Raw genomic sequence first — 15,088 nt, forward strand, 5'->3', positions numbered from 1 at the left:
GGAGCCGGTGGCAGATTTCTTGGAACTGGTAGCAGGGAGATCTAAATTAAGACCTTTATATCACACCAAATAAATAGAAGCTGAAATAGAGGGCTGAAGGAATTAGGCAAAATGCCTTTATACATAACTTTTGAAAAATGGAGGGCGGGGGGGAGTTGGAAAACAGAATGGTATTTATTCACTCGCGTCCCAAGGTATTTGCTGAAAACAATGACACCTCTGTTTGACACAAAAGCACATGTTAGAAAGAGCAAGCCTTTCTCTTTGAAGTGTCCTGCCACAGAAGCCTGGGTAATAAATACCAACCACTTTGTTGGGAGGGCTCTGGGGGCAAGACTGAGGTCTGGCCCCATTTCAAGCTGCCTCCTGCCTCCAGGGAGGTAAGATGAGTCAGTCGCCTGTGGCTTGGGGTGATCCACGCGGTTCTTTCTTGTCTGGCACCCCTGAAGGACACCTGCTTTGGATTTACCTGCGAGCTTCCTGAGGCAGGAAGGGTGTCTTTCTTTCTTTTCTTCGCACAGGACCCGCAGCCGTACCAGGTGTGATGCGGGCAAGTGGCTGCTGGAAGGAGCTGAGACTCTGCTGGGTCTCCGGGCCAGCATGCCCCAGCCACTGTGGTAAGCAGTGTTCTCTCCAGGATGGCAGTGGAAGGGGAGCAAACCCAGGACAGGGCCCAGGACGGGCACACAGAAGGCACTCTTGGCAGCGAGGGTGAGGACCTTCGCCTGATAGAGCCATGAGAAGGAGCTCGTTCGGCAAAAAATCATCTCGAAGGGCTGATGTGTTAAAATCCCCTAATCGCTGTGTCAAATGTGAAATGAGAAAGGCATAAAGGGCACCTCCAGTGCCATTAGACCAGCTGTTTCTACGACAGACAAAACTGCCTTCACGGCTTCTTCGGAGGTGGAGGGCAGTAGGGAGGCAAAGCCTCGATAAGTCACATTTGCCAATTTCTGTGGTGTGAATACTCCCAGCATTGAACAGAGTTGGGAGAATCCCGCTCTACATTATTCCCACCATACCGAAACTATATACATCAGTGACCCCAAAAGCATAATGATAAACTCTAGCAATCAGGAAGGAATTACCTTTGCTTTTTATAGAATTTAATTATAAGGTTATACATTCCACTTTCAGCAATGGTTGTGTTGAACAGCCGGCTCACAAAATTCCTGAAAGTGAACGACTGGCTCTTGCTCCTGGGGCCAGTGTAACCCAACCCCAGCATCCCAGACCTCCCCCGGCCAAGGAGGCTGGCTAAACTGGTCCTCGCAAAGAGAATGGTCTCACTTGCCAGTAAGAGTGAACTCCAAGGCAACTTGCACTCCCTTCCTAACAAGGTGTGCTCTTTGGCTTTTTTTCTCTTCATTCAGCACCAGTTACAAGTTTGGCATCAGGCTCACGTTTTTTACTACCCTACTGAGCAGCTTTGAAGAACCACTGGCTGGCTGAGGTCATTGCTGGGAGACTACAGGAGCAGGCAACCGAAGGAAAGGTTGTTCTGTTCTGTGCTGGGGCGTATAGGTCAGCGCTGACTTCTGGTGGGAATTTGGTCTAACAGTCATGAAGGCCAGGTGTACAGGTGCGTGATGAGCCTTTCCAGGAGCTCTGCCTAAAAACCATAGTAATCACTAAGCTTCCCGAGCCCAGGCTTAGCATTTTGTTTTTTGTTCATTTAGCTTTGTTGAAAAGCACTACAGGAAAGTACACAAATTTTAAATTTACTGCTCCGTGGATTTTCCAAATGATCTCTTCAGGTAAGTGTAATACTCTGCCGAAGATACACATTTCCAGAGCCCTGGTGGACAACCTTGTACTCATTCCCTGTCAGCAGCATCACCTTGGAGGTAACCAGGACTCTGACTTCTCCCACTTTGGTTTCTTGTTCTTGAAATTCACACGTATGCAATTCAACTTTGGCTGCTTTTGCTCAGTATTCTGTTTGGGAGAGTCGCCAGTGTTGTTGTGTATAGTGATGGTTCCCTTAATTTCATTTCTGAGACATTAAACCATTGTGTAGACATACCACAATTTGCCAGAACATTGTGTTCATGGACCTTGGGGTTGTTTCTAGTCTGAGGCCATTATGAACAAAACTAGCATAAAAATACTAGTACTATCGCATGCATCTCTGGTAAGTGTACATGTGTGGGAGTGGGATCGTGTCAAAGGGTACTAGTGTAGTGTTAGCTTTGGTGAATACTGTTATCGTGGTCGTACCAGTTTACTCCCAACTGCAGTGTATGAGAGTTCCAGTTGTTCCTCAACTTCACCAATGCTTGGTCTCATCGGTCCTCTTTTTAGGTCAGCCATCCTGGTGGATTATCTAGCGGTATCTCATTCCAGTGTTTATATTTCCCTGATGATGAATACTGAATAACTTTGGCTATTAAAATGCACAATAACCTTCTGGATATTTGTGAAATGGCCAAATTATTTGCTCATTTCTAAATATACAGTCTTTTTATTCATATGTAACATTTACATGTTCTGGGTCCTTTGTTGGATTTTTTCTGCTTCATGGCTTGACCTCTTGCTCAATGATAATTTGATAATGAGTTAATTGTAATGACATCCAATTTATCATATTTTTTATTCTCATGGTGTTTTAAAAAAATGTTTTTGAGAGACAGAGAGTACACGAGCAGGGAAGAGGCAGAGGGACAGAGGATCTAAAGCAAGCTCTGTGATGTCATGACAGCAGCGAGCTGGATGCAGGGCTTGAACTCACAAACCATGAGATCATGACTTGAGCTGAAGTTGGATGCTTAACCTACTGAGCCACCTAGGTGCCTCCCTCATGGTGTTTTTTGTGTCCTAATAAATCTTTGCCTATTCCAAGGCCAGGAAGATTATCTGTTTTCTTTAGAAACTTTATTTCACTTTCTATACTTAGTTAGGACCATGATCCTTTTGGAGATCATGTTTGTGTGGTGTGAGGTCAAGGTTCATTTTTTTCCATATGTACATCTGAAATGATTACTTTTTCTGATTATTGATGGTTGTCTCATTAGGATTTTATAGTTTCTAAGTGTCATTTAATTTCTGCAGTTTTGCTGAATATTTTTCCCTTTTCTTTCACTCTTAAAGGGGAAGTAGGAAGAGACAATATAACCTGGAGGCAATGACAGAGTGAATGAGCACAGTTCTGACCCCAAAGCAGGGAGTTGGGATCACACACCTTCTCCACTAGGAGAGGTCTCCACCTTGCTCAGACCCTTCCCAGGCCCCAGTACAAATCTCCAAAGTGAGCCAACCATAGATCTGTGGTCCTAAATCGAAACTGACCAGAAAGATGGCCTCAAAACTGCTTGCGTGTGTTGAAAGCCACAGGTTAAGTTATCCTTTGTTGTATCACCACAGTGTCCACAGTTAGGTAGATTTTGGAACAAAGCTGTTATTTTCCAAATGACTTTGAGGTGATTTGATTTCTTCTGCTTTCTTGTCCACTTGATCACATTCGACAGTCTGGGCTACACTGAGAAATTCTACTTCTTAATCTAACAAGGCCTTTCTTATACAACCCACCAAACTCTTTCCTTGTGCAATTTCCAGGACCTAATCTTTTTTTTTTTTTTTTTTAACGTTTATTTATTTTTGAGATAGAGAGAGACAGAGCATGAATGGGGGAGGGTCAGAGAGAGGGAGACACAGAATCCGAAACAGGCTCCAGGCTCTGAGCTGTCAGCACAGAGCCCAACGCAGGGCTCGAACTCATGGACCGCGAGATCATGACCTGAGCTGAAGTCAGCCGCCCAACCGACTGAGCCACCCAGGCGCCCCCAGGACCTAATCTTAGTAACAGTTACTAATTTCCTTTTGTCAAGTATTTATGTGCTAGGCACCTTGCTAAACACTTTACAAGAATATTATTTTTTAATAAAGTTTATTTATTTATTTATTTATTTATTTATTTATTTATTTAGAGAATCAGAACAGGGGAGAGGCAGAGAGAGAGGGAGAGAGTGAAATTCGAGCAGACTCCACACAGTCTGCACAGAGCCCAACATGGGGATCAATCTCACGAGCCATGAAGATTACGATCTGAGCCAAAATCAAGAGTCAGAAACTCAACTGACTGTGCCACCAGGTGCCCTACAAGAATATCATTAATCTATATACCTACTTCTTCAAAACCCTTCTTGCCACCAGAAATCACACATTTATTATCTCTTCAGCTGGAGGACAAATTTCATAGAGTCCTGCTCTCTTGCTCACCGCTGTATCAAAACATCTAGCCCAGTGCTTAAGGTATATGGCTGCATGAAGGCGGATGGCTCCTTTCAGACCATGGCAGAGTGAAGGAGAATATTAAAATGGGATCAGATATGACTGATCAATTGTTTTCATAGCTATTCTTTTAACATAGTTTGATTAAAGTTTAGAATACCTAAATGTATTTCCTATTTCTTTCACAAAGGATCGTAGTGATGTTCTTGGTCCTTTTTCTGACAGACTTTACCACCTGCTTTTTATCAGTCTCATGTAATAAGAGGAATTTCCTCATGTACCTCACGTAGTAAGTACCAAGTACCTCGTGTGATAAGAGGAGTTTCCACCTTTGCTACCGTCTCTTCTGTTTCCTTTAATCCATTTCTCCAGAGAGGGTCATCAGATTTAAAAACTACCTAAAATAAAATAGTTCCACTGCTTCCGTGTTGTAGTGTGACCACTCTGCCCACCTACCTCCAGTCTTAGAAATTACCTTAGAAAACATAGTAACATTTGCATTGCTGGGGCACCATTTCAGTTTTATATTAGATTACCCAATATTTATAGCATAGACGAAGCTGCTCAGCAGGGAAAAGAATGGAAGCTCTTAGGAACAGTCATTGCTTTAAGTTACATTTTATTTTTAATTAAATGCTATCAGATTAAAAACACATACTGGTATTTCCTCAATCACCCTTAGTGCTCACCAGAATTCTCCAACAGAAACCTTACTGCTTGGCCTTAGTAGTCCATGAATCCACAAGCGCCTCGAAGGAAAACGGATACTGAGGATTGTTATGAGAGATCAACTTGCACATTCTTATTCGTATTCACATGAAAAACCTTACATTAGCTAAACAGTAAATTCTATCATCCGTGTATAAACTTTCCATTCACAAATAGCCAATCTTGTGAAACTGAGTTTAGCAGCCTTTATGCAGGCACAGAGGCTCATAATTTCCTAAGATCCTTGGTTAGACTCTGGACATATCATGGCTCTTCTTTTCCAACCAAAGATAACATTTGTATGTGCCTTGAATTTTCTAGTAGAATCCTTTTAAAAATTTGACAAAGGATGGACAAGCATGACAGTAAACTGATGTTATTTTAGAATGCTCTTTATTTTGAAACTTACAACAGGACATGGGTAAGGCATGTTCACAAGTATCTGTTTGATGTACAAAAGACATGTTCTCACCCTCTAGCTGCTCTTCCTTGCCTTTGTACCTGCTGCTACATACTGGTCCCTACATATCTTCCTATCTACCGTTCTCAGTTATTAAGGACATGCAGACATTGTTTCAGGGACCCACAAGGAGAATCTGCTTCAAAATACAGAGTGAGTGTCAGTGGACTAAGTCACCACGACATCAAAACTCACAGGGAACCAAGGCTGAAGAAGGTGATGAAATCAGCTCATAAACTTGGGACTGTGAGCTTCCAGGGGAACAAAGAACACAATGAAAAACATTTTTTGATGTCTGAGAGAAATGGAATGTATCTACAATTCGTGGTTCTGCATTTACCACTGTTTGTAAGTCACTAAAGCTATCTAATATTTTGACAGATTCTAATGTAGTTAGAGTTTTGTTCTCACACCACAGTACAAGAGCGCATGCATTACTCCACACAAATGTCACACACGGAGCGAGCAAAACACGGACGCCTCAGGACTGTCTACTTACACAAGTATCTCTCTGTGGTGTTGGGACAGGGAGGGGAATGACGGGGACTATTTCCCCATAGTGTCCGCTATGCATCAGACAGAGATACCCAAACACCTGTCATCACGAAGAAGGACAAATGCTGCTCCTAAGAGTAAGGTATGGAAAGAAGAAGCTCCAAGCTCCAAGTGGATTGGGGGATGAACACGTAGCCTCAATTTTCAGGGCAAAAAAAGTCTTGGCTGACACTAATAACAAAGTGTTTGTAACCAATTTTCAAAAATCAAATTATACCTTTAGGTGATGAAAACTAAGTCCTTTATAAATCTACCAGGGATATAAAATAATGAAATGGAAAAGCAAAATCACATGGTGTTTCCATGAAAAGGAGATTTAAATCTTTTGGTTTAAATCAGCTGATATGTTACCACTTACTACAGATTATTAAAATGTGTTTGCTTACGCCCATTTAAGTGCAGAATCTCTGAGGAAAAATGTAGGCATTTTATAAGGAATACTGACTCGTAAAAATTTTAACTGGGGGCACTTTAACAGGTCAGAATACTTACAATTCAAGTACTGCTCTGAGGTGCTCACAACACTTTCCAAAAGAAGCCTTCAGTCTCAGAGAGTACCTCTGTAAGCAGCCCCAACAATTTAGGAATGTGGTTACACATACTTTTATTAGCCACTATTTGCTATTATCAAAGTGTTTAATAAGAGCAGGGAAATTACTATCAACTATATTAAAGATTTCCATTTACCAGCGCTGTGACACACAGTGCAAAGGATCTCCAAATGTTTGCCTTTTATACCAGGAGTAATATATCGTTATTCTCCCAATTCAACAAACCAGTAAATGACTTTTCGGTGAACTATGACTACCTACAAAAGCAGACTGGCCTCTTCCAGAAGGTGCCGGCTACTCTTCTTACAGGAGATCCTGATCAAGGCAGGCCGGGCAAGTGCTCTGCCCTTTCAGCCACTGCTTAAAGCACTGAAAATGAGAAAACAAAATCAGTCAGTGCCTTTAGGGGCACGTGGAGCCTGAGCTCTCCTGTGCTGCTCAAAAGACATGGTTAACTTCACTTCTAATTCTGATGGGGCCTGGAGCTGCCCAACACTGAGGAACACAGAAGCCTACTCAGGCTAGGAGTGTGCCCCCCAAGCCTCAGGAACAAATAATCTCCCCTCAGGATCTGACTCATGCACTCTGGGCCTCCAACCTGACCTCAGGGGGACGGCCTTGCCCCTCGCCCCTCCACTTGCCCCACACTCCAGCTTCAGCCTTGGCATGTCAGTGCCCTGAGTTCCAGAAGTTGGCATTTTCTTGGCCCTGGGACTCACTCACCTAATAGTTAACCGATCCTCTCCTGCCTGGTCTTGGACCTTGTACACCCCACCAGCCTGCATACTGCAGCCTCGACTGGAGCCTGTCTACCCACTGTGGTCCCAAGTTGCTCATGGATGGTGTGTTGCTGCTACCAAGCTGGGTGTGTGTGTTAAGTCTGGAAGTGCAGGCACAACACCCCTATACCTGCAGGAGACAGGCCATGCAAGAGACTGCAAGCTGTCTTGACCCCACCTAGTGAATACATTGTATTTATCCCTTTTCTGGAGGGATTAATAAACAGACATGGCAGAGACCTGATCTGTTCCAGCCAGCAGCAGGGGTGCAGAATGAATGCTCACAGCAACCAAGATAACTACCTACAGATCCTGGAAGGGTACAAGCCAGAATCTCCTAGAATCAGGCACAATGGATCCAGTTAAATTTAGCTTTTCTCCTCTAAAATGTCAAACTTCCTATACTGCACGAAACTGACAAACTCTTGCACTGTGCACCTATTCAGCCATATATATAAGAAGCTACCTTCCAAGAAACTAGTATTATTTTGAATTTCAGCACCAACCAAGTTGATTGATGGAGCCGACTAGGATTGTTCTCCTCCACCCATGATGTGATGGATGGAAAGGACAGTGTGCACACCCCAGGAGGCCTCTCTCCCTCGCCACAGCAGCAATTTTTGGAAAGGGAGATGAGGAACACTGGCTTATAAAGAAAGTGCTTTGAAACCCCAAGAAGTATTGACACCTAGAAAAAAAAGTTCCTTTTTATTTTCAAAATACTTCATAGTCAAAATTCATGAGGAGGATGGCCGGAGAGAATTCTTACCCCTTTGTGAAACTTGTGCCCACATTTTAGTACACGCACATTTTTGGATTTGAATACCTCATGGCATATTTCACAGGAAGCTGCACCCGGTGCCTGTGGGAACAAACGTATTCCAATAATAAAGAATAACTAAATTCCTTTTTACTATATGAGCTCTTCCTACAGTGTGATAATGGTTTCAGGAATAGAACTAAGTGATTCATCACTTACACATAACTCCCTGTGCTCATCCCAACAAAGTGCCTCCTTAATGCTCATCACCATTTAGCCCATCCCCACACCCAATACCCCACCAGTAACCTTCAGTTGGGAACAACTTATTTTTCAACAGCGTTTAAGAAAAAATATAGATGGGGTGGTGTCTGGGTGGTTTGGTTAGTTAAGTATCCAACTTCGGCTCAGGTCACGATCTCACAGTTCGTGAGTTCAAGCCCCATGTCGGGCTCTGCGCTGACAGCGAGGAGCCTGCTTTGGATTCTCAGTGTCCCTCTCTCTCTGCCACTCCCTTGCGCACATGCAGATGTGCGTGCTTTCTCTCTCTCAAAAATAAACGTTAAAAAAAGAAAAACATAGACATACAAAAGAAAAAATATACTTCTGAAGTTCTAATTTTCTCAGAGAAAAAAATATTTTATACGGTTGATAGATTCCCAGGAAATTACTACAAATTTCTAATTATCCCACCTCACACCTAAACTATGGTATGAACACTATAAACCAATCATTCATCTAATTATCTAACAGCTGGAGATACAAACGTAAATGATGATCCACACCATGGACTCCTGTGGGACTGACTGAAATCACTCAAGTCCACAATCCCTGACACAAAAAGCTGGTCACGACTAATATCTGAATAAAAGCAAGTTACAAAACAGTACATATCATATAATCACATACTTAATTTTTTAAAAATAAAGAGAATGGGTGTAGAGACAGATACCCAGGAAAGAGGCTGGAAAGATACAGAATGTGGACAAATGGTTACTTTTCGTCCAGAGAGATTTAACTTTTTTTCCTATTTTCTAAAGTTTCTATGAATGTAGATTACGTGTGCAAATCAAAACAAAACAATCTGATGGCTCATTCAGCAAACACCAAGGTCAGGGATTGTGTGGGGCGCGAGGGCGCAGAGTTGAATGGGAGAGTCTCCAGCAGGGGCACACAGTCTGGTGAGCACAGACGGCATTTTCTGTGACAACAGAGCCCGAGAGGCACCCAGGACACCAGGCACAAGTTCTCCATACGACTCACAGCACCTACCCACACTGCACCAGTATTTTCCACTCCTCTTCCCCTCTAAACTTTGAGCACCCTGATGGCAGGAAGGAGCCTCATTCATCTACAACCTTAGCAACTGACAAGGAACCTGGCCCCAAACGGATTCTCCATCAACTGTCAGGCAAGTGCACGGAAGCAGCCCTGGCAGTGGGATTAAGGTCAGGGATGCAGAGGGGGGCAAAAGGCTCTGAAGACCCTGAACTGCTGAATGGGGTTTTCTGTCTCTCCTCTGACACTGACCGGGCAGATGCAGCAGAATGAGGTGTTCTAGCTCCTCTCTGTGGCCCCTGATGGGAGGGTCAGGGAAGCAACAGAGGGGTCAGTCCCAGGGAAAGGAATGGTAAGGCCTCTGCAGAGCTCAGAGCTAGGTTTGGCTCAAAAAACCCAGTTAACTTGACTATTTCCTAGCATGGAAAGATCGCTACAATACATTTCTAAGTGAAAAAAAAAAAAAAACAAACAAACAAACACACACACACACAAAGTATGACTAAATCCACACATACACACACATACAAAAGAGTTTAGAAATACCAACCTCATAATACTGGTTACCTTAGAGACTGGATTTTGGGAGGCTTTAAATGCTTTTTATTTGTGTTTCCTACTATGAACACATACTGGTTTTGTAATTTAAAAACATAAAGCAAACTACTTTTAATCCTTAAAAAACTACCCACGATGATCAAACTAAGTCCCAGTTTGAATATATTTTTTTCTTGTAAGTCAACTTTTACAACTTTATTACTATCAACATCAACTGTGAAGCAGAAAGCCATCTCTCTGCAGAAGGTGACTGCCGTCTGTCTGGGGGTGGGGCTGTCCATGAGGATGCTCTGAGGACCTGGTTGGAGGACCACACAGCCTGTGGCCAGTCAGGGACAGCCTGGGGAGAGGGAGGCACTCCAGCCAGGCCTTGCAGGAATGTTCTGGATGCTCATAAGCTTTCTCATTGGAGTTAGACACTCTGGGAACTGAGTGTATGAGGTCTGGAAAATCTCCAACGAATAGTGGAAAATGAAAATGTACGGGAGGAATAAAAACAAGTTCACAAAAAGATTCACTGCTTAGTTCGTCAGCAAACTAGTACTCTGTCCAATCATGCATCACTGACTCCACTACGGGGCCAAAATCTATTGCAATTTTGATTTCATCTAAATTCTGATACCACAGTTGGACAAAAGGGAAAAAACATGCTTTGCATCAGAATTCAATCTGGAGCCCGTGGCCTTGAGCCACGGAGGTGATGGCGTCTCTTTCAACCACACGTTTGGTCCCTGGTACACAGTCCCGGTGTCGGCTGGGTCTGTGTGGTGAGGATTAGGGAATTAAATGCTGCACACCCAGATCAAATGAGGGAATGCTGGCAAGCTGCCCGAATCATCTATGCCTCAGTTTCCTCATTACAAAGACAATTACAATGTCTTCTCAATTGAGATCATCGATGCCACAGTACTTTATAAAAAGATCTATATAAATATAACATTCTAGAACATTTATTGTTCTGAAAGAACAATAAACATTTAAAATCTGTGTATCAAATTAAAGGCAAGTTCAGCCCATTCCAGTGTCCTACCCACCCACACCCCCTCCAGGCACTCAAGGGGAGAGGGAAGGGAAGCAGCCAGACCCTCCTGGACACACAGCTTGACCCTGGTAATTCTACTGTAGCACTTCATCCAGATAGCAACTTCAACAAGCAGGTAAGAGCTAAGCTCACAGTGTTACTAAGTGACAAAACCAAGTCTGTGTGATTCCAAAGCCCGTGGTGACACGGCATAAAATGATTCAAAAATCATTTTCCCGAACTACTCAAAATATCACATGTGATATAAAAAATTAACTTGTACTTGACTGTCTGAAGGCCCAGTTTCCACAATGTGGCTGGAACTTTCTTGGTGTAGGCGCTTCTACCAACAGGAGCCCCAAGGTTCCCATAAAAGCAGAGATGGCCTTACTGGTCACAGACTGTCCTAATGGGAAACTCAAGTACATCTAAATTTGGTTTCTAATTTTTTTTTTCAGTAGGCTCCACGCCCAACGTGGAGCTCAAACTCATGACCTTGAGATCAAGAGTCACACACTCCCCTGACTGAGCCAGCCAGGCGTCCCAGGTTTTTAATTTTAAGATCAAATAAATTAGGTCTAGAAATGAAGAGAACGGGGCTAAAATTGTTAAATTTTGTCTCCCTCTTCTTCTTCATTAAAAAAACAAACTGAGGGGCGCCTGGGTGGCTCAGTCGGTTGGGCGTCCAACTTCGGCTCAGGTCATGACCTCACAGTCTATGAGTTCAAGCCCCGCATCGGGCTCTGGGCTGACAGCTCAGAGCCTGGAGCCTGTTTCGGATTCTGTGTCTCCCTCTCTCTCTGACCCTCCCCTGCTCATGCTCTGTCTCTCTCTGTCTCAAAAATAAATAATGTTAAAAAAAAAACAAAACAAAAAAAACCCAAAAAAATACAAACTGACCACACATACAATACTCACAGGGATATCTTCTGCCTTCTGTCCCTTGGTTTCGGGCAACGGTCCAGCAGTCAGGGAGGATGGGCCCTGGGAGGCACTGGTCACAGTAGCAGCAGAGCTGGGCTCAGATAACCTCTTGTCCTTTCCTGAAGTTGGCTGCAGAGATAATGTGGGGAGTGAAGCAAGTTCAGTAATCCAGAAGCTTGCCCGTCTTCTGTCTTTATTGAAGTGTTCTCCACATTTTGGCTGGATGCATTCTTTTTTTATAAATTCTTATTTTATAAATAAAGTGGACCATTTTATTGTATCTGGATGAAACACTGACCTTTTTCTTTTTCTGTTCATCTAGAATGTGTTCTGTCACTCTTTGGACAATTTCATCAATACTCAATCCTGACAGTGAGTTCTTGTTCTTGTTTCGCACTTTTTTAATAAAACCAGCAAGCTCAGTGCTAAAAAGAGAAAGTGGACACAAATGACAAGAGAAACTCAAGGTTTTCTACTGTAAAGAAATACTGTGTGCCGATATTAACAGCTAAAAAAAACAAACCAAATACATACAAACAAAATAAATTTGTAAATAATAGCAACGGTATATAAAAGCAGGGGAATCACTCTTTCCAAGCAGTTATGAAAATTCCGATATTTCTAACTATTTATTTAACTAGAATGTCAAAGTAACAGTGTATCACTAGATCTACTTGAGATACTCATCTCTACCTAGAAACCTGACTTCCTACAGCCTGGGTATATTGTAGCTTTATGCTAAATCACTGACTGAGCAGACAACATTGGTTCTGACTTGAAATCAATAAAATCTCTTTCTACCTAAGAGGAAATTAGATTTGCTGACTGCCTTCTTTAAAAAAATCTGACAAGGTTTTCCAAGCCTGAATTTTTCACAAGTAGCAGTGGATGGAATTAAACCATTAATCAACAGGAACTTGTTATTTGTAGCACTAATCCCTCAAATGTTTTAACTTTCAGAAAATTAGGATGCATTTCTACTTGGTGGTGTAAACGCTCCCAAATTTAGTCAGGATTGCAAACAATTTATTTCTAAGGTACTTTGGCTAATTACAACTTGAGTATTTTTACAATTGGCATGGGAACTGCTATTGAGAGAACTTAAAATGTTTCTCAAACTTAGGCAGGGCTAAATATGCCCATGTGCATATACCTGTTTTCAAATAAGAAGGGCTCTGCCAACAGATGCAAAACATTAATTCTGCTCAATCATAATTTAACCACTACTTTGCTTCAAACGTGTAATTTCAAAACCTGTAACTAATATCAAAGACAGAAATAACATGGGACAGGGCACAGAGGGTCATCCAGGGATGTGCACTCCTCTTTTCCTAGCTGTATCCCAGAGACACTGCCTTTCCTTCTCTCCTGGCTGAGACAAGGAATACTTCTCCTCCTTCATACCAACCCAGACAGCAAGGCCAGAGGCTGGAGGTGGAAACACTGGCTGAGATAAAGCAGCACTCCCCACCCTCAGAGGACCCTCTGTAACACACCCACAACCTTGATTCACTATCAGATTACATCTAGTCTTTCGGACCTCACACCTCTAACAAATCAGAGGTGTCGAGCAAGGTCTAAGTTGCTGTTACTTTCCTGGCTATGTGGTATTTCTTCGCCTAAATGATATAAAACTAGCGTTTTGCAGTTTTTTGTTTTTGTTTTTTATTTTTTTTATTTTTATTTTTTTAAATTTTTTTTTCAACGTTTATTTATTTTTGGGACAGAGAGAGACAGAGCATGAACGGGGGAGGGGCAGAGAGAGAGGGAGACACAGAATCGGAAACAGGCTCCAGGCTCTGAGCCATCAGCCCAGAGCCCGACGCGGGGCTCGAACTCACGGACCGCGAGATCGTGACCTGGCTGAAGTCGGACGCTTAACCAACTGCGCCACCCGGGCGCCCCTGTTTTTGTTTTTTAATGTTTACTTTGAGAGAGTGAGAGAAAAGACAGCAGGGGAGGGGCAGAGAGAAAGGGTGACAGAGAATTCCAAGCAGGCTCTGCAGCTGTCAGCATAGAGCCCGACATGAGGCTTGAACTCACGAACCGTGAGATCATGACCTGAGCTGAAACCAAGAGTCGGATGCGTAACCAACTGAGCCACCCAGGTGCTTCTACAGTTTTATTTTCATTTAGGGGTTCCATAACTAGGACTAGAGCATGTTAATGATCTCATCAAAATCTAAGCAAATTGCCCTGGGATCTGATGAGTATGGAGTAACCAGTGTTCAGTGTTTTCAATCTAGATATGTGCATCAAAAGGTTGGCTTGAAAATGCTCACCTCCATGTTTACAAAAAAGGGAAGAAATGTAGCACCTGTCTTTCTGAATAAAACGATTATGGAGTTGTTTCCACCTCAGCCCTTAGCTGGCCAAAATGCTACCTGATCAGGAAACCTCAGTTCATTAAGATATTTAACAGAGTCACAGACAATTTATAGCCATACCTGTTGTAACATGGGAATACCACTGACAGGTGCTCAATAATACTATTGAACGGCTTTTTTGGAGACTGGCTTGACCGAGTAGCACGTCCTGGTAGTTTCTGATCAGCCACAAGGCTTTGTTTTGACAGAGTTTCCTGGCCCGTGCTCTTACACTCTGGCAGCTGGGTGACTCCAGGCTGACAGGAGAGCGATCCCGACAATGGAGGAGAGGAAGCCCCCACTGGGCCATCGCTGGCGGAGACCAGACTTGAATCCTTGGGACCTGTTGTTTGGTTTCCAGTCCCACGATCTGCAGAAGTGCTGGCAGCGGCAGTTCCGTGATCGTCATGGCTTGAAGACTCAGGAAGTAACTTAGGAGGAATCTGGGAAGAACACACCACAGTCGTTGGATCACTAAGAGAAACATCTGTGGACAAACACTGACGAATAAGCACGACTGTAATAAACCTGGGTGCTCAAGTGCATGGGGAACTTGACTCCAATGAATTAAATGTTTTTGTTTTTAAAAAACTGCTGGTCGCCTTCACTTTAAAATGAGCTTCTCTGGGCTCTGCACTGCTGGCCTCCCCCTCCCTCTCTGGAGTTCCTTCTCAGCTCTCCCTGCAGTGCTTATACCTGTTTGTGCCTTAATGTGGACGCTCAGCTCCTTACGCTGTCGGGGGAGGGGGGTGCATCTCCAGCCCCTGCTACACCCGCTCCCCAGGACATTTCACACTCTCTTATGCCTCAGAGACTACGTGCTAGGTACTAATAATGCCCGCTTTTTACAAGATCCTTGTCTAGAATATTTGCCTGAAATCCAAACCTGCAAATTCAA

The 15,088-nt window shown here is 43.3% G+C and overlaps 1 protein-coding gene across 9 annotated transcripts in view; it reads right to left on the bottom strand.

Moving 5' to 3' along the window:
• Positions 1-5,314: 5,314 nt before the first annotated feature.
• Positions 5,315-15,088, bottom strand: part of TTC3 (tetratricopeptide repeat domain 3) — a 127,745-nt gene continuing 117,971 nt past the window's right edge. For all 9 annotated transcript variants that reach the window (XM_045501396.1, XM_045501395.1, XM_045501398.1 and 6 more), the window contains 5 exons: positions 14,272-14,633; positions 12,123-12,249; positions 11,819-11,953; positions 8,053-8,145; positions 5,315-6,873 (listed from right to left, as the gene is read on the bottom strand). In XM_045501396.1, the coding sequence (XP_045357352.1) occupies positions 6,808-6,873; positions 8,053-8,145; positions 11,819-11,953; positions 12,123-12,249; positions 14,272-14,633 (783 nt within the window). In that variant the 3' untranslated portion in view covers positions 5,315-6,807. The remainder of the gene's footprint in view (positions 6,874-8,052; positions 8,146-11,818; positions 11,954-12,122; positions 12,250-14,271; positions 14,634-15,088) is intronic.

Source organism: Leopardus geoffroyi, chromosome C2 (genome assembly GCF_018350155.1).
Source record: "Leopardus geoffroyi isolate Oge1 chromosome C2, O.geoffroyi_Oge1_pat1.0, whole genome shotgun sequence".
NCBI lineage: Eukaryota > Metazoa > Chordata > Mammalia > Carnivora > Felidae > Leopardus > Leopardus geoffroyi.